Source organism: Wasmannia auropunctata, unplaced genomic scaffold (genome assembly GCF_000956235.1).
Source record: "Wasmannia auropunctata unplaced genomic scaffold, wasmannia.A_1.0 LD336033.1, whole genome shotgun sequence".
NCBI lineage: Eukaryota > Metazoa > Arthropoda > Insecta > Hymenoptera > Formicidae > Wasmannia > Wasmannia auropunctata.
The window spans coordinates 525,384-545,675 of NW_012026857.1; the positions used below are offsets into that span (position 1 = coordinate 525,384).

Consider the following 20,292-nt stretch of genomic DNA (forward strand, 5'->3'; position numbering starts at 1 on the left):
TCTCTCTCTCTCTCTCTCTCTCTCTCTCTCTCTCTCTCTCTCTCTCTCTTCCTCCGCGCATTTTTGACAAAGTCTTCCCTGTACCGCCGCTCGCCGCGGGAGAGCTGTGCGAGATTCGAGGCTCGGGAGAGCTTCAGGTGTGGTGCGAAATTTTCGTTCGAATTGCCGGACGAACGTTGGCGGCAATTTAGGGAACGCACGGGATGTTCTTTGATGTTAGGATATTCCGCGAGTCGGTTTCCAATCGCGTGACCGAGCCGGAGCGGAAACCTTTGCGTGCGCCGTCAAATTGCGAACGAGCGAATATGCATATAATTATATACGATGCGCGGCGTTTGCGCTTTCTTTGCAAGCACGCCAAGCGATGGTTACGCTTATTCGCGATATTATTTTTTCCGCGGCACTTCGTCAGAAATCGCGATAAAGTTAAGTTTTTACGACCCTTCTCGGTGTTATTTCATCAATTTGCAACCGTTGTACTCGTTTTCTAAACATTTCTCGTTACTAATGAACCGGCATTTTCATCGAGACTTCCGACAATTTTCCCACTCGCTCTAACGGCGCGTATATAATCCATGATTTAAACACACCGAGATAACTTTACGCATTACCGTCTCTGTGTATGCATTTGATGCAGAGGAAGTAGATGAGGGGACTTAGTCTCGGTGTAGTCGAATAACGTGAGTCGCGGATAACGATTCCGGCTGTATTTATATAAGTACATGAATTGCGATACACCATCTCTCATTGCATATTACAAGTTTCAACATTTGGGAAAGTATGCGTTTGTAACTGCGATGCGCTCTTTATTGGGTTACTTTCTAGGTAACAGTTAAACGGAACGAACGAAGGGGAATTCCGGAGAGTGGTGTGTAAGGGGGAACAAAAGTGTAACACTCGTACACAGGTCACGAAATAATTTGCAACGCATACGATCACGTATTATCATGCAGATAACGTCGGAGCTTTTCGGTTTAATATATTGCAAATGACGTAGCTTCGCGGCATCTCATTATCGAGCACTCTATATATTAAAAGCGTTCTAAATCGAAATTTCCTCGAAATGAAATCGGTGGGGTTTAAAAATAGGGGCGTATCCGTGTAAGACGAAATCCTCGGAGCGTGCGCCGTTGTGTGCCGGAAACGCGAACAGCTCCATTCATGGCTATATATTGATGCTCAGGTTGATTGAGAGACATCCCTTCCCCTCCCCCCCCCTCTGTGCTACTTTAAGACATGATTTAAATCTTAATTAACGAATTCTTGCACACTCCTCGGAGCGATCGACCGTGATCTCTCTCGGTAATGGGCGGGAGGGAATTAATTTTCCGCCGGGTGGCTCCTCTCCTGGCGTAAAATTCGACCGATAGCACGAGGCGTGATAACATGTATATGAAATTCAAGCTAATTGTAGGAAGTTCTGTAATTTAGTGCTGCTATTTATAATTTCTAATATGTATGTCTCTCTCTCTCTCTCTCTCTATATATATATATAGCTTCCAGTTTTAAATGCTGCGGGAGATATAGCAAAATGCCATTCGATTTATAAGAAACGATAATATCGCGGAACTTTCTGTTTACCGAAACGTTTATATATCATAGAGAGACGCGGAGACGCAGAAGAGTCTTTCAGAGGGATAAGCGTCCACCACCGCTTTACGAACTAGAAAGATTAAGGATTCTCCCTACGTCGCATTGGACGATCGAACATATCTTTCCATTTTGTCGTCATAGAAACGGCGTATGAGAGGAGATTCCGCCGATTCGGTTTTCTCCGAGAATAGCGACGCTATAATACACGATCGCGCCGAGAAGGAGGACGACGTTATAGCCAAAATGACGGAGTCCGCGATTGACGCATCGCCCATATCGTTCGCGTTAATCTTGTCGAGTCAGGAGGGAGAGAAGAAAAGAGAGAGAGAGAGAGAAAGAGAGACTCTGCTATTTCCTGACAAAAATCCATTTACCGAAACGGACAATGAAATTCGAAGCGACGTGTGTTTTATTCGAAATTCACGGATGAAAGTCGATGTTGTATTGAGTTACACCTCGTAAAGCTCGCTCTATTGCAACGCTCTATTCGCCCACCTACCTCGGGGAAGTCGTAATATTTCAGCGAAATAAAATCGGCCCCGGACGTCGATGTGACGTGGTATCGGCCGTAAAGCACCGACGACGCCGCCGCTGCCGCCGCCGCCTGAAAATTGTCATAACCATCGCCCGGATACGGTCGCGGTGTGCGCGCATCCGCTCGGATTTTCTCGCGCTTGACCCATTTTTGTCCGGCTCCCGAAGAACGCGCGTACGAGGGCATTATTACTTCTTCGGAATTTCATTAATTCCCGCCTCCGTCAGATTTGCCGACGGTTTTCAGCGCGATGTCCTACGCCTGTACTTCCTCTCCTTTTCTCCCTTCGCCTCCTCCCCTTCCCTCCTCCCCTCCCCCCGCCTTCCCGCCCCAATATCGCCGTTTTCATAATGGTTTCTCTTGATCGAGATAGAGGTCTCGTTTGATCAGTCAAAGATAGGCAGGAGCATTCACTAGCATCGAGCGTGCCAATTCGTTCATCTTGCAACTGTCACTTGTCACCAGTCTCCATCATTAAAGCAGTCGTGTTTTGCAAAATGATGTTCCTTTCTCCCGGGAAAGACACTAGACGGAGATAATTAATGATCCGCACTAATTAGCGACTCCGCGAAAACGTTTTCGAGACATGTATAATAATCGCATCTGAAAAACTGCGAAAGCAAAATGCACGGATAACACATTACGCACATTTTTCGTTCAGGTTTTTATAAAACTTAACGTAATCGAAAGGTTTCAATTAAATTTAAAACATTATCGTATCTTCTTGAGGTTGCAATGTATCATTTTCTGCAAACGCACGTACCGTAATGATACACGACGAAACGTGGCATTATGTACGCGCGGTGTACCGAGATGTCGCAGTACGGGGACACGCGGAAGCGCAGTAACGGTCTTTTGAATTTACTTCCGGAACGGAAACGCACCGGGCGGGACGCGAGTTAGCAATCGGGACGGAAAAAAAGTCACACCACAGCGAACAAATAAAAATGCGGGGAATATATTTATGGCGAGCGAATTTATGGTTTACGTAAGAAAGGGGCGAGGGGTTTTTTTTTTACCCCGCGGGGATAATTCCGTATTCTGCAGTATTCTGTATCCTCGACATTGTAAGTCGCGCCGGCGATAAATCTCGGGAGGAAAATACGAAAATTTCGAAACACGCGCGGGACCCCGCGGGCGCTCGTTCGATTCGTGAATCGCGCGCGTGTCGGCCGGCGGGATTAGAAAGTCACGCACGGCTTGCGTTCTGTTGTAACGCACGCCCCGGTCTGCTCTATTTCGTGCCCGGACGCGCGAGAGACAGCATGGAAATCGACCGCGATAACGATCCTATTCGCCGGCCGGCCGGCCGGCCGGCACGCCGGTCACTTCCTCGGATATGTTTCCCAGGCAGCCCTTAATAAATTATGCGCGAACTGGAACTGGATTGAATCGGGACAACTATATCGGGCTATAGCCGCGCCGCGTATTACGACGCATGATCGATTAAGTAGAGAAAGCCGGGGCGGGCTCTGCCGCTCCCGCGACATCAGCCTCTCCGGCGCGGCGCTCGTATAGTCACGTACGTTTTATATGCGTGCGCGCTTCTCGCTACGGTTCACGAGGAACGAATCGCGGTGCGAGCGGTCGCTTAAGTCCCGTGTTGAAGAATGGCGGATATTTTCAGCGGGCTAATCGGGCCGCTGAGATCTCGAAGACCCCCCGCGTCTCCCTCGCGCGAGGAGACGTCTGAAAGTAAGGCCGTCCCGGCTTTCGCAGGCTAGAGACTCGGCCCGGCGCGAATAATGCATGTCTTTATCTATCGCGCTATAGCCTTACGCAAGCCTGTGGGGCCACCCGAGGCCGATTTATTCGAGGCTTTTCGTTTCGCTCGCGATTAGGTCTTATCAAGATCCGCGCCCCGCCGACAGTGTCCGCTCGTATTTCTCGGTCTTTAGCCGTCGCCATTTTCTTACGTGTAAAGTGCATTCTATTACCGTCGCCGGTACCGATAAGCCCCGCACGCTTATGATTCACAGGCGCGGAAATTTAATCAAGACCCAGCCCGTTGCGGCTAGTACCGCGGTTATTATCAATAATGTACGACTCGATCGGTTCTCGTTTATTTAAAGCCAATTAAGTTCCGAGTCAATTAGGCGTTTGTTCGAAATTAGAGGGGATCGGCGAAACTTCGTCCCGGACTTGAGCGCCGGGAACATTATGCGAGAAAGCGAGAGAGAAAGAAAGTACGAGAGTCGCAGTGCCGGGGTTAATTCATTTGTCGTTCGCAGAGCTATAATAACGCGTGGATGGAACATCGTGATGACTTTTAGCGCAATTATGATAGAGCAAGGAGGCCGCGCGCGCCACGGAGACTTTGCCTTTTACTATCGATTCTGCCGACGTTTCCGCGGAGCGTGTCCGCTCGTATCTTCTGACCTTTCAGAAGTTACGCTGCTAACAATACCCCGAGTTGGTCGGTCGAATTCCAAAGAACGCGAAGGCCTTTCGCTTCTGAAAGAGAGATCTTGCGAAGAAGAGGAAGACACGAACGCTCCCTGGTCTTCCCCAAATTTGATGGGTTCGTTATTATTAGACGCGATTTATTTTCTGATAATTTAATAAAGAAAAAGAAAGGAGGAGATAAACACGATGTGTACATGGTTGTAGATAACAATCGGTAAAACTTTCAATTATCAAAGTAGACAAATGTGAGTCAGTGAGGATTTTGCAATTTTTTTCTTAGGAAAAGATTAAGATCTTTGAATCAGATCGCTGTCAACTTGCATTCTTGGATGATGACATCATCACGCTTCTAACAATAAGTGATCTTAAAAGCTTTCGCTGAATATTTATCCGTTTGAATATTATCCGTTTTTAATCGAGCGGGCATTGCGATTTGGAGGAGATACTCCGAGATGCTAACTTCATCTTTCTTCCTCTCACCACGTACTTTGTTTTCGCTTTACATTCTTTCTATACGGTCCTTTCCGCCACGTTTTTCCAACTGTTAAGGAGCAGATAGATTTTTAAGATAATATTATTTGAGAGAAGTGTTGATTATCATAATATTATAAAAGAGAAGCAGACACTGTGATATCAGATTACCCGCATGGCATTCTAAAGGAGAGCTTAGTCGTTAATGATGAAGCAGTGCTATGCTCTTTCCGTTGAATTCTCCATCAGCGAATTACTCCAGACGAATTAGTTTTGTAATCACGTTTTGTTCGTCTAATCGTCTGGCACGTGTGTGTCGGACGACACGTGCAGACAGAGTGTATACCGCAGGAATGCATCATGTTTTTTGTATGCGAATTATTGCGGCGCGTTTGCAAATTTATAACGACGTCGATTTTCGCTCGGCTATTCTGTTTTCATTCCGCCGTTCTGCTCGGTGATATTCCGATCCTGGTATCGAGCACAAATCGTCATTATTATTATTATTAATTGTAATTATTAATTATTAATCCTACGCTTAAAAAAATGCGGTCGTTCCGCGGCACACCTGATGTACGAGTTAATAATTAAAGAAATCATTTCGCCGGACGACGACCGGATATTAATGAATCCGCTCGACTGGAAACTCGTTATCCATCCGGTTAATTACTCTTATCGTCCTTTTTAACGTAGTTATGCACTTTCGAATCTTACCGGAGCACGTTGTCAAGTTGGTTCATTTAATTTTCTCTAAGCCCGAGTGTAGCACGGGGAGAGGCAAAACTTTTATTATTTATCAAGAGCGTCGTTTGAAACGACGCTCTTGAGAAATCCCCAGTCGCTCTAGATATCTTCCTTTTTTTTTTCGAAAGTAAGCGCACGATTACCTGATGTTTGACCTTACGGATCCGGAATCCTTTAAATTTTACCTTTACCATCCTGATACGGAATCGATATGACGGCGATATCAGAGCAGCATTATGCTCCGAGTCGGGAATGAGTGTAGAATCGTTCGAAATAGCTGCGGAAAGTAGAAATTAGAACGTCCGAGCGCGCGAATGAGGTGTAATCGATTTAACGCCGATAGAAAATAAGTAGAGAATTGAGGGAGAGACTCCGATGGCGCGAGAGCGGATCGAATTAGCGAATTTCGTTTATTTGTTTTAACACTCGTCAATTCGTTCGAACCGGCGAACGCCGGTCACGTTTTCCGCGGAGGAGCACAATTATCCGGCGAACGCATCCGTCAACGACGCGACGCGGGGGGGACGCGCCCCAGGAACGAGGCGTAATTAACGTCGCAGCTGCCGGCGCGGCGGAGGGGGTTAAGTGGTCGCAGGACCTAATAAGCGTCGACAAATGGACGAAATTACGGACGGAATATCCGTGCAATTGCTACGAATTACGAGGGCGCGCTCGCGCAAACGGTTCGAAGACGCGAGCTGCAGGGCTCCCACGCCGCCCGACAATGAGCCGCTTTCGCGCGTCGCGCAACGTCAGAATCTGGGGCGCCGCGTTGGTGTATAAGCTCCCCGTTTTTCCCGGGAAAACGATCGACTCTCGTCCCTCTTGCTTGGCACGCGTCGTTTTTCCCTTTTTTTTTCTTCTTTTTTCGGAGGTTTGCTCCTCCGCGTAATCGTGGCGATTTTGAAAATCGTATCGCGTCGCGCCCGTTTTCGATCGCGCGCGCGGCGCGGCCGCACTTTCCTTCCGCGTCGCGTGCGGCATACAACGGCCCGCGCGCGCGGCTTATCGTTGAAAGACGCTATTCGCGGTAACGATAAATCACGGTGAATTTCCGCGTAGCGTTAACCTTGTTATCCCGTCCGGGGAGCTAATTGACCTCGTTTCGATTTCACGTCGGGCGAACGCTCGGCTGCCAACACCTCCACCTCCAAGCCACGGCTACTTTGCCGATCACGGTCATGCCGCGCCGGCGGTCGCCGCGAAACGTATATAGGTATGTACGTGCGCGACAATCGCCCCCCCGTGTTGCTTCACTCGCGGTGAAACGCGATCGACGGGGTCACCGGTGCGTCACGTGAGACCTATACGGGAAACGAAAGCTGGTCCGCGTAAGCCGTAAAAGAAATCGCGGCGGGGCCGAGCGCCCGATCCAGACGTCAAAGGTTGTCCGCTTCCTTACGAGGAGAACGAGGAAAACGAAGACAGATCACCGCAGGTGGGGGAGATGGCCGCGGAAGAGCACCCGGTAACCGGGAATTAGAGCGGCATAGAGCGGCTTTTATCGATCGCGCCCGGGTTGGAAGGTCTCTCGTTTGATTCAGCAGCGTGATTCTGGTGCGATCTCTCAAGCTAACGTTAGAGACTATGCGAAATTCGCGGTCATTCGCGCTCTTCGATTTCGTAAAAAAAAAAAATAAACCGTTTCTCCCTTGGTGAATCGCCGGCGTGTTTTCAACAATAAATAACAACCCGGCAAAAATATGTTTATTCATACAATTCGCGAATATCATATGAATAACGAATCACGAATTTCCAAACTGTTTCGAATCATATCACGAATCGCGCTCTTCAAGTGCGCTCGACGACGCACCGTCGAAGACCATGACGCGCCTTGTAATACGCGCGCGATTCCGAGAGATACCCGTGCGCGGTCTCGTCGGCGAATCGCGGAACCGCGCGAGATCGATTTTTATTACGGCAGCAGTAATATTTTTGCCGTTAATCCGACGCCGCGTTAATCCGCGTGTTAAAAACGGCCGTCAAACGTGAGCCAGCCGATCGTCGATTATCTCGAGCGACACGATACGCGCAGGAGGATCGACAGCTGATCCGCCGCGCCGCGTTCCGGATTAGTAGCTCGGGGATTTTATTGTCTGCCGCGCAAATGATTTTCAACCGGGGGAGGGTTTAACTTCGACCTATACGCCTCGCTTCGGCGTGTTGCATACCGCGACAAACTAGTCACGATCACGCGAAGTGAATTCGATCGGACGGTCAAGATCGCGGGATCCAGATTAGATCCGTCCGTTGTACCGTTGAAACGCTGCGTGTTTACCACGCGAGCGTAATCGACGATGGCGAAAGTGATTTGATCGAAGCCTCGCCCGAAACAGGCTTACGCCAGAGAGAAAGAAAGAGAGAGAGAGAGAGAAAGATTCGCCGGTTTTTATAATTTCGCTTTTACGCTCCTCGCCTTCGAGAGGAAGGACCCGCGGTGCATGCGAAAAAACGTTTCTCCGCGTTCTCCATTTTTCATCGATTCAAGGGTATTGTACCGATACGTTCGTAACACCTGGCCTATAACGTTGCCAGCGTAACGAGCCAGCGTTTTTGCCGGGATTTATGCGGGCACAAAGGCGCATCACCCATATCTCTTTAGGAATTCAGCTACGAAGCAGCTCGAGAGATCTATAAGACCCCGAGGGCCTGCAGGTCAGACCTCGTGACACATCACGTTACATTAATGTTTTTACGCGGGGAGCCATAAACGGAGCATTACGTCATCCGCGTGAGAGAAAGAGGTAATGAGCAATTAACGTGCGGATATATAGGTATCGCGTATTTCTCCGCGTAATGAGATAACGTGCTAAATACGAGCACTCATCAGCGCGCTCATCACGAGACCATATAGATAGTCATATATATACGTGGTGGGGCTATCGCGGACGCGCGGTTTCTGATTTCTACCCGATAACGAGGTATAATACTCCCGCGAATCGCAATTCCGATCCTTTCTTTATACCTTCTTTACTCCGAAAGAAATAATAGGAATTGGACGTTCGGACGAGGAAGAGGTCCCGTATGGCCAAAGACATAGAATGTATCCCCCCGAGCGAGTACCAGCGTTTCGAATTACCGTATTCCTCTGGCGTTTGTATACATTGAGATAACACCGACGACGGAGCTACCGGTCACGCATCAAGAAACGAGTCTCTCGCGAATGCATCTAATCTAAACGCGCCGGAGAGGCCGGGCTCTCGCCGGGTAGGGCACCCTCGGCGGTGCGAGCGAGAGGCGCGAGTCGCGCGCGACGAGGACGGCGTCACCGACGCGCCGCGCCGCGCCGTTAAAACCGTGCACGCCGCGCGCGGCGTCTCAGTCGCAGCACCGCGCGCGCGCCGTGAACGCGATGTTACACGCGCGCTAACCCTACCCTATCTCGTGCTATCTCTCGCTTTTTCGCCTCTTCTCGCGCGCGTCGCAGGAAGAAACCGTGCACCGTCCGCTACCGCGAGTGCGACAACTCGCGCGCGCTCGCACGCAGAGACGCGGATCCCGCCGTGTCACGACAACTGTCACGGGTCACACGGGTTGAGGTTGACGTTGAGGTTGAGGTTAGGGGACGTCGTCCGTGTGTGTGTATCGTATCGTGCGTGTGCGGTTTGCGGAGCGTCGTGCGCGCATACACGCGTACGCACGCACGCACGTACGCAGCCACGTCGGACTGGAGCAAGCTGTGCTCGCGGTCGCGACTGTCAGTTTTACATTCAACTAGTGGAGGAACTCCGGAGCGAGTCTAAATGGTGTAACGGCGGCGCTCGTGGACGTGGACAACGCGCAGGTGAGAGAGAGAAAGAGAGAGAGAGAGAGAGAGAAAGAGAGAGAGAGCGCAGAGCTCCGGAAGAAAGGCGCGGAGTCGGTCGTACAGTGACGTAAGATAAGTAACGGATCTCTTCGCGAACGCGTAACTTTGCGAGGGAAGGGACCAGCGAGGGCGGGGAAGGTTGGAGGTGAAATTAAACGCGCTTCAATTTTTTTTAAATACTTTTCTCGCGATCGTTCCACTTCGCAATGCGCACACTCGCGCTCGAGCGCGAGGCGCTTTGTTTACGCAAGTTCTGCGATTATGTCACCGTGTGTATACAACTTGACGCTTTATCATAACCGTGTTTACGCATTTCTCGACGTACTCCCTTGCGCATTATAAAAGGGAGATAGTGTCGCGCGTTACAGCACCTCTGTCTTACATTCCGCGCCTACGCGATTGGATTGTTCTTTTTTCCAAGGATCGACGAGATCGCGTTCGAATTTATAAACGGCGAGGCTACTGGGTGAAATAAAGAATATCCATAAAAATTCAATGAAGGTCGGTATAGGTATATACACGCACGGATGCACGCTGGCTGTGTGGTGAAGCACGGTGGAAGAGGAAGAGAAAGAGAAAGAAAGAGAGAGAGAGAGAGAGAGACGCGACTGTCTTACTACCTGTTATGCCGAGGCCCGTTCCCACGGTATCCTCGGTTCACGCGTATGTATGCGCGCTCGCGCTCGCGCTCCCGCCCGCGTGTAGGTGCGCACGCGAGAGGAGGAAGAACAAAGATAGAGGCGCACCGCCGAATATTGTTCGGACGATCGCGCGTCCGTGACGCGCGCTCGCGCAACCCGCTCCTCGACCGTCCACGACCTTGCGCGTTTGAGACCACTAAATATACCGGTTTTTTTCCTACGGGCGCGTGTTAGGCGAGCCGGACACGAGATTCTCTTTTTTCCTTTTCGCCTCGCTCGAGGACTCGCGCCGTCGCGCCGTTTCCTCCTTGTCTATTTGTCAGCCACCGTCACCTCGCCGCTGCGATCTCCATTTCTAGTAATGGATTCCTTAAGTGACTCGTCTCCCTTCGGGGAGAGGAAGAGGGAGAGAAAGAGAGAGAGACAGAGAGAGAGAGAGAGAGAGAGAGAGAAAGAGAGAGAGGGACATTGTACATTCTCGTATTCCCTGCAGAATTTCCCTCGCTGATAAATCCATTAGCGGCCGGTTCGACGTAATCGGTTTTCTAGGGGGATAAATCTTATCGCGCGCGAAGAGAGACACACACCAGCCAGTTCCGTCGCGCGAAGCTGTGTGTACATCAGTTCCATTACGATGCCCCATACATATTCATATATACGTTATACGTGCGCTATGCCGCGAGGAGTGTTGTATCGTTCCTAGCTGGTAGAAGATTACCCGCGCGTCGCACAAACGAGGTCGCCGTCCTCGCCTCGCGACAAATAAACCAGCGAGACGGCACCCATCTGGTCGTTCGCGTGCTGAAATTCGAGATAGATAAAGCCTATATATATCGTCGATCTGAACAAGATTCATCCGAATATCGGATACAGCAGTCCGCTTCCGATGACCGTTGGATGAATCATTTAACGCCTCGAACCATTTTTCTTCTCTCTGGTCAAACGTTCCTTTCGATAATAATATGCATCGACACGTTTAGAGAGGCGCCTTTGAGAAACGTGACGAGTTAAGTGTACTTCCTCCAACCGCGGGGAGCCTGTCCATCGGGGTCCCTTTTCACGGTGACCGACCGAATCTCGTTGCACGTCGAGGAGCGGAGAGAAGAAGGTGAGTCATGCCGGCTAAAAACCCGTCTAAGGCTCGTTTGCGCGAGCAAAAAGGACGAGGAAATCCCGGTTCGGCGGAAATGAGAGATAAAAGGCCGGCCAGGAGAGCCAGTGGCTCCCCGCGGCTCGCGCGTGACGATGGACAGGTTCGGGATATGTTGTGGCGTATCTGCCGTGAACCGCCGTGTGAGTCACCGCTTCTAAAAGTAGTCGTTGATAAACAGCCTCTTTATGGGCAAGAACGAGATACAAGAGACGAGACACCCTCGGTCTCGCTCTCCCTCTCTCCCTCTCTTTCCCTCTCGATCTCGACCGGGGGTCTCTCCTCTCGGATCGCATCGGGCTTGATGGGCGGATTTTTAGGTATAGGAAGGGACGAGACCTCACGGCCGAGCCGAAGACTCTCTCGACAACACCAAGCTTTCGGACAGGTAGTCTTTAACTCGGGCCCGATACGGAGGATCGGTTCGCTTTGAGCTCGCTCCGCGCCGCGCCGCGCCGTGCCGTCCGCGGCTCTTCCACGTGTAAGACGCAATCGCGTGACCACCTACCCGCCAGCTTGAAATTACCTTCCTGGAAGCGAAGGACTGGCGTTCCCACCGACGTGCTCGATTGCTCCTCGCAATCATTTCGGGCTCCCCCTTGGCCTCCACCCCCTCCGCGGGGTGGCCTCCGCGTTCTTTTTGGCAAGTGTTGGTTACACGCCTTTGCGCCGAGTCGCGGCATTGCAACGCGGTTACACGGCAAGTTTTCTATACAATTCTCCTTTTATTCGCACGGATTTTTCTGTCTGCGATACCGCGAACAGCGATATATATATATATATACGATATCGCTTTTCTTTCGCGGAGGGAAAAGTGATCTTGGCGAACAATGGTGCCGCGATGCGTGCAACAGTGGTTGCCTACCGTTCGACGGGATCAAGGTCGTGTCTTTCGCGCGCGCGAAACGTTTCTTTCCTCGTAGATTCCGCGCGTGGAAAATGGAGCAGACGCGGTGCTTTATCGTACATAATGCTTTCACGAAGGCACGCTCGCCCGTAAAGCTGCTCCGGGATTTACGGGTGCGCGCCGGCCGTACCGTTCCGTGGTGGTACGTCCACACGATACTTTGTATCCATATCGTTAAATCTAACGATCGTGCGTTATTCAGGCTTTATGAAGGCGCTCTAACCGCCCGGTCTTCATCCGCCGCCAATCTTGGCCGCTCGTTAAAGCTCAGGTTGCGCCCGGTTCTCTCCCGTTTTTCAGACGGGATCACACACACACACACGCGCGCGCGGAATGTTCGATTCCACGTCTGCGTCTTTGAGGGACGATCGAATCGCGCCTCGTCGGGAATTCGATGAATAAAACAGGCACGGGGATGAGATCTTTTTTATGTCTCCCAGCTCTTTTACGGCATTATAAGACACACGTGTGTCTTATAATGACGTACGTCACGTTATAACGCATCTGTATGACGCAACTTACGGATTGGTGCAGCATCATGCTGTCCCGATCTATGTAGTCCGTCCCGCGCGACGCAGCAAAAAAAAAATTTCACCCTACCGGCTGCGTTACTATAGACGGTAGCTGTCCTCTTCCCTGTCTAACCCGCGTATTTTCAAGCGAGAAACGTTGGTCGCTTTTTGCGATCGGGACTATCGCGCTCGTTAAAGTGCAGCGATTCTTAATTGCTGCAGTAAATGGACACGCGAGTTTCGCGGCAGGCGAGAACGCCGCGATTCTAATGGTAAGTCCGATGATCCGCGAGATTATACGCGATAACGAGGGATTCCGAGGGACTGAAGAAAGTTCCTTACGATGTATACCGGATCCGCGGCACAGAAATCTGAAAATCAATAGTCTCGAGATTATGTAAGGATAACCGCCCAAGCGTTAAATATTCATCGATTCCTGTATATTTAAGAAGAGATATAGGATACATGCATGCGGCGTACGTGTCAGATGCTCGCGCGGCTTTTTTTTTCCAGCGCGTCTTACCGAATGAATTTGTATGTCGGTTTCTCCAGTCGCGTAATTTAGCGTAAGTAGACGTTAACGACATGGAGATGGCGGCAAAATGGTGGAAAGTCTCTCGGCGCTACTCCTTCTAATAGTCTCCAACTCCCCTTGCGCTTTTCCGCAACGGATCGCAGCGGAGAATCGCCTCCGTGGGATTAATCCGGGCGAAACAGCGTTGAAACGTTAACGCTGTAACATTATCACACGTGTGTTAACTACGGCTGAGCGCGCGTTTCTCGCGTGCGCTAGATTCTCAACAAATTGACCGTGTGTGTGTGCGCGCGTGTGGAAGCCGAATCCTAATGAACGCGCAGATGTTGAACGTGTTGTGTACCAGAGATCCGACTTTCATCCTCGCGATAAAAGCTAGATTCTCCAGACGACAGAAATTCAGTGCCACCCGAGAGAGTCTGCAGGAGAGGAGATTTAGCGTGATTTAGAAAAGAGAATGTGTAAACACGGCGTGCGTCCGACATCGTACGACATCATACTGTTTGACGTTTCTTTTTTCGCGAGAGCTAGCCAGCGACGGACTGCGGATATTGCGAGCGCTCTCGCGTCGAAAAGTGTCACTCGAGATACGTGTCCAGCGATGCGACAAATGATGGTTGAAACGAAAGCTTTCCAAGCTCTTTCCCGTCCCCTGTCGTTTCCGTCGTCGCCGATTTGGACAACGGCAACGGCTCAGCAAGGCGAGGAACATCGACTCTCTTCGATCCTTTGGGATAGTCCATCGTATAACGTATAACGACGGACAACACACGGGAAGTAGAAGTTTAGAATTTGAGAAGTAGAGCGAATTAAGAAGCAGGCGACTCTTGCGCGCTCGCCGGCGAAACCTCCTTCTCCGCGCGAGAAAGTCAATTCGCGATTTTAGACGGAGCGTCCTCGGTAGCTATCCTTAAACCGTGTCACCCGGTCGCGCGGGCTATACGCCGTGACCGATCGAGATGTATAAAAGCGAGACACGTAGGGTGTTTCAGAGAGTACATATATATGTACATATATATACATCGGTTGGAAGTCGACCCGCACCTGTCCGCTCCTCGATTCCAGGACGCGGCTAACTGTAAAAATATCGAGGACATCCTAATCTCCTGTGAAACTTCTCGTGGCGGAGGTTACCGCAGGTGTCTTCGCAACGCCGCGGGCCGTCGGCTTCCTCGCCGGCATGAATCTTTCATGAGGCCTCTTCTGTCTCTCTTTCTCGCGGGGGTGGGAAGGGGGGCTCGCTCGTCGGGGCCACATAGATGCACCTTCACTTTTGCCGAGCTCGGCGGGCAGCCGATGTCTTTCGAAAGACATGCTCGGCCCGCCAGCCCTTCTTTGATACCGAGAGCCGTGGTGAGCCTTTAGGCTCACAGCCCGCGGACACGCTCGACACTCTCTTTCCTCGCCGCGCGATCGTAGGTATACGTTAAATATTAGCTTTTCGCGAAAGTAAGTATACCTACGTGGATCGCGTACCACGTACGTTGCGACACGTTGCGTAAAAGGCCCGAAAGCGATACCTCGCGCCGAATTGCTGCCGAGCTCTCTTCGACTTCACGTGAGTGAAGCTTCGACCGCTCGCCAGCACGAGAGAGAGGAGGAGGTCGTATCCATCCAGCACGTACTTAATTTTCGCTTTTATCTGTTACTTTTTACTTTCACTTCAATTGTTTCCGCTGATTCTCACCTGATTTTTCTAGAATGGCTCGTAAATATAATCGCGCGCCCGTCCGGTTTTCACCTTAATGATCTTATCGTCGGCGTTAACGATTATAAGTGGCTCCGAGAAAACCGCTGAGTATAGGATTGTCTTACGATGTCGCCGGCGGAAGATGCCGACTGTTATCCCATTCGCCGAATCAGCTTCTATCGCGCGCTACCCATGGTGACGAGATAAAACGTCTCGCTGCTATTTTTTTCTTTTCTTTAATTCGAAAGGATCGCGAGGGAAACCGGTTGCGGAGACAATGCTCGTTCGTTTATGCGCCCGTCAGGGCTGTATGACCCCCCTCGCTTCGCCGGAACATCCGCCGCCCTTCCCCCTCTCTGTCTCACGGGGTGTCTCACCTGTAATGCGGCCTTTGCAGCCTCGCGGCTGTTGGCGAACGGTGAACAAGGCCGACCACTTTGCCGCATGTAACTTTTACTTATTTCTGCGCACTTACGTTTCACTCACGGCTGGACCATTAATCACGCGGGTGCGCAACGTTGGGATACCGTTGCAATTGCGGGGAGAGCTTAACGACTAACAGCCAAGGAGTGGCGGGACACGTCGATGTGCCGGAAAGCGCGAGATGGAGACTTTTAAAGCTTCTGTGAACCCGATTACATCGTAATTCATTCCACAAAGCGCGTCCCGACGTGAACGTTTGTCGCAGCTCTTCGCTCTCTTTTCTCTCTCTCTCTCTCTCTCTCTCTTTCTTTCCCCTTTCCGAGAACGGAAAAACGGACATTGAGGATCGGATGTCTTCTACTGACTATAAAACGTGATGATTTTTGTCCGCCGGTGAAAGCCGATGAGACAAGTGTGTCGCGGACTTGTCGGGGAAAAAGAAGAGAGGATACAAAAGCGCGTGGAAATCCGATGCGTTAGTCGCGAAGAGCGAGAGAAGTGCGTCGCAATAAAAGCGCGTTGACAGTAAAATATAACATTGCTGATCGGCTTTGCCATTGCGATCTACGTATATATGCGACAAATAATAGAATTCGCGAGTCGCGAGAGTTCCGCCTGTAGTGCTGCGAGCAAAAAAAAAACTGGAAACTGACTTTTTTTTTTGCCGCGAAAGAGGCCCCGTGGGATAGTTCGTAACAAACGTTGTTACAGATAGGAGGCCGTGTTTAGCAGAAAACCGGTCGGACTAGGCTAAACGCGAGGATCGACCGCGAGCACTTTCCCGTTAACTACCTATCCGTTCCAGTTTTTCGCGCTCATGTGATATCGCCGGGTAATGCGTAACACTGTACAAGCGTCGCTTTATTGCATTTTGTAGCAATTACGAATCTCATTTAGCCGCGTCGCCGGTCCACTTTCGTATTTCGCGCGCTAAAACCTGAAGGAGAAGCCTTGGCCATTAATCCGCGCGAGCTAACGCTCGCGCGGAGCGAGAGAGATGATCTCCTGAATGGATTTCTCAGAAATCACCTTCTCCTTTATCTCATTTATCGATTCTCGCGACAACTCGGACGATTCGCGAGAAAGGTGAAAATAGAGAATATCAATGCGATTTCTTTCCGACTTATAAATATTCTATGCCGTACCCGGCTTTCCCATTACATAAGGCGCCGGGGTTTCTGAATTTTTAATCGGCACGCGAAATCATAACCGCGCTCTCCGTTACGATGCCCTCCTCCTCCTCGTCCCTTCGCGCCACGGTGTGTTTCTTTCATCGATTTCGGCGAATGGTCTCGGTTCGCGGATTCTTCAACGTACTAAAGGGGAAGCGATGCGTGGAATAGCTAAGGGCTAATGAATGCGGCGCGTAAAACACGCGCGCGCACGCGCGGTTTCACGCTTGACCCGGCGCGTGGTTTCACGCGTTGCTCACGCCGTAGCAGCCTCCCGCTTTCACGTTGCGCAAAACATCATTCGGTCCCACCGACCGTCAACGAACGGCGTTTCGCGATTTTTACAGTTCACACAATTTCTTTTTTCTCTCTCTTCCCTCCCCTCTCCTCCTCCCCAGTACGTGTTATCCTAAGCGGCAGCTTTCGAGAGCGACGCGGCGCGGGCGCCGCGATCCGTTACGGCAAAACGCATACTCGATCATCCCGAGCGGCGCCACCGATTTGCGGTGACACTCCGCTTTTCTTCCTTTCTTCCTCGGTCGCTTTTTCCCCTCCTCCTCTTCCGTTCTTTTGATATCGTTTAACCGCGACAATCGTGACACTGCGAGAGGCGTCAGATCCGCGCGAGAGATCACTGGGAAAATATCGCAGATTTATTTGCACGTAACGGGAGTGTAGTTTCGTGAATTATATCTCTTAGGGTGTATTTAACGTTCGGATTATCTTGTTAAGTGCAACGAACGTCACGTTGCAGCTGCGAGTCTACACTATACGCGAAATAAATTTATTTCTCTTTCTTTTTTCAGAAGCCAAAGTATTGCTGAAGAGTCGCATTAACGATATATAGAGGCCATAGAGAGGAGCCGTGCTGGCCGAGTGAAAGAGAGGTGTTCGCGGCCGAGCCTAGAGGAAGTCGTCTCGCGAACGGGGGAAAAGGGAGAAGCCGTAAGCAGGATGGGCGAGAGACGCGGTACGAAGGCGCTGGAGCTCTGGTGCCGTCGGATAACCGACGGTTATCCGGGTGTAAACGTGCAAAACATGACCACCTCCTGGAGAGACGGGCTCGCCTTCTGCGCCATGATTCATCACTTTCGGCCGGACCTCATGTAAGTTTATAGCGAGTGTGTGTAATCGCCGTTGTAACACACGGAAAATATCTCGGGACGATATTATATTACGCAGATAACGACGCGCGAAATCATTTTTCCGTCGTTTATCGAGCGAATTTTATAACAGTAGTGCTTTCTCTCTCTCTCTCTCTCTCTCTCTTTCTCTCCTTCTCGGACTGTAATAATTCCGTGGAAACGATCGACCATTAGGGTCGATGGTGCGCACTCGTAAAAGTGCGATTTAATCCACACATCGCTCGATTCTTGGCGCGGCTTCAAATTGTCCTCGTTAAGCCGATTGTCTCGTAAATTAAGCGAGAGAGAGAGAGAAAGAGAGGCAGAGAGAGAGAGAGAACCCTCAAGTGCTCGCGTGTCTCGTCGTCCAACTTAGACTGCTGTTTCATCTTAATTATGCGTAAATTAAGTAACAGCGAGCACGAGTCCTCACGCGTCTCGTGTCATTCGACTTCGGTTCGTATCTCATCTTAATTGCTGCGCGCGCGCGCGCGTTCGTCGATTCTCGCCGAGAAGATTATGTCTTTTCGATATACGAATATTTCGACGCGATCATTTCATCTTTGACACGATTGGGTATTATATAGATGTTAGGCGCGATAAGGCGTGACAAAAAAAAAATCGAGAAATTCGCGGACCTCGGTATTCAAAAGTGTGTTAGCACTTGACGAATTATTAAGATATCCGAGAATCTCCGGTGATCCCAAAGATGCGGAGATTTCCAAGGCATCTCACCCCGGACAGATTGTCCCCCTTCATAGTAATCCCAGGATTTCGCATCGCCGGCGCTCGGCGACGAAGGAAGGTCCTTCTAAAAATAGAAGTTCAGTGAATTGACGATCGATAAAGCAACAGCAGCCTGCACCCGTCACGCAGGAGGATGTGCCCCCGGTGTTTTATAGGTGATAACGGGAATGTGCATAGCCGGAATTGTGTCGCGTTATGCAATATCGTGCAGAGAGATCGGCGACGGCGCTGCATGTATTATTCCGAGATATCCTTCGCTCGGTAATATCCTTATCCGTTTTGACCGCTTAGCACCTCTGAAGCGTTTCTTTTTTTCTTCAAATTACAGTTTGCGCCGACGATACGTTTTAACCCAGTTCCATATTGCATAACGCGGCCCAATGTATTACGGAATGTAACCTGCTTTCTTTAGCCGGCCAGACGATATACTCGCTCGCTGACACAATTTGCGTTCCTTCCGAATAGTAAAGTTAGTTTTACTTTAAAGTTTCAATTTTTTAAAAAATCGAGAATAACCTCGAGGTGTCAGTGTTTTCGACGTTGTTTTTTTTTTTCCTTTTTGCGCATATCATTCTTTTCGCGCGGATGATCGATAAACCGGGGATAAAAAGTTGGACAACATCGCGGACATCGCGGAGATTTGTCTTCAATTATTCATGAAGAATAACGACAACACCTCCCGGTGCTCTCCTGGCGACCGTCCAAATAAATATCTCTCCCGGTAGTCGAAAACATCTGATAATTATTGCAATCGTTCGATACGTTTAACGCGAGCGAATAAACAACGCGAGCGGAATACAATTGCGCCGTTGTTGTACACGTTGCCAAGAACCGGAGGGAAAATAGTCCGTGCCGAGTCGCGCGGTTAACTTTTCAATAAGATTTATATATATTTCATAATTTACGACTCGAAATATCGAGGCTAAATCGCAGCGAGGAGTCTGTGGACCGCATCGCCTTGCCCGTCTCACATCTCCCTCGGATACTCCCGCGATGTGTCCTGTTACAGATCAAGTGGCGTTTTTAAAAGGAATTCGCTCTTATCCGTCGAAACAAGAGATCCCGACCTTTCTTTATCGTCTTTTCTACGAAGAGTCTCTTCGTCCTGGCTTTTTATCGAGTCTATTCTACTTCTATTTTTTTTGTATCGGAGATGGAATTAGATACTCTCGGAGTTCTAGAGATACGTAATATATACGCCTTTATCTGTTTTCGATACATTTATTAATTGGAATGAAGAACGTCGTTTTGAAGAGTCATTTGAAGATATATATATATATATATATATATATATATATATAAATCTACGTTTTTTAAAAAATTGTGTCCTTAAGAAAAACGACGTCCCTTTTTACAGAGAGAAAGATGTTTGTTCGTATGAGAGAATTCCTCTCAGAACTTCGCTCGAATAGTCAAGGTCTCACGACGAAGGGAATTCGCTTTTTATCGCGGACGGAAGGATCGTTGCGAAGCTATTCTTCATTTCTCCTCCTCTTATTGTCTCGGTCAGTCCGGCAAAATCTACTCGGACGTAACGGCGGGGGCAATAAAACGGCGAGAAGTTTTCTTTTATTACCTTCCGTTCCCGCGGCTGAGAAACGAAATTTTCTCCTCTCCTCGCTTCCTTCCTCCCTCTCTCTCTCTCTCTCTCTCTCTCTCTCTCGGCTTCCCTTGAGAAACCGAAGGAATGCTCGATCAGCCGTTAATTCTCAATTCTTAGCCGTGGCCGCGTTAAACTGTTGCAAATCTCCGACACGGATGAATGGGATATTTCTTGCGCGCTCGATATTGTATTAGTCAAATGTTTTTTTTTCTTTTACGCTTAGTATTACAA

The 20,292-nt window shown here is 49.9% G+C and overlaps 1 protein-coding gene across 2 annotated transcripts in view; it reads left to right on the forward strand.

Annotated features, from left to right (window-relative positions):
- LOC105452337 (MICAL-like protein 1) overlaps positions 1-20,292 on the forward strand; it is a 61,194-nt gene that overhangs the window by 23,462 nt on the left and 17,440 nt on the right. The window contains exons 1-2 of one of the 2 annotated variants that reach the window (XM_011693343.1): positions 9,076-9,533; positions 17,394-17,693. In XM_011693343.1, coding sequence (XP_011691645.1) covers positions 17,542-17,693 — 152 coding nt within the window. In that variant the 5' untranslated portion in view covers positions 9,076-9,533; positions 17,394-17,541. Of the gene's footprint in view, positions 1-9,075; positions 9,534-17,393; positions 17,694-20,292 lie in introns of those variants that run through there. The other variant, XM_011693344.1, reaches the window with a different exon arrangement.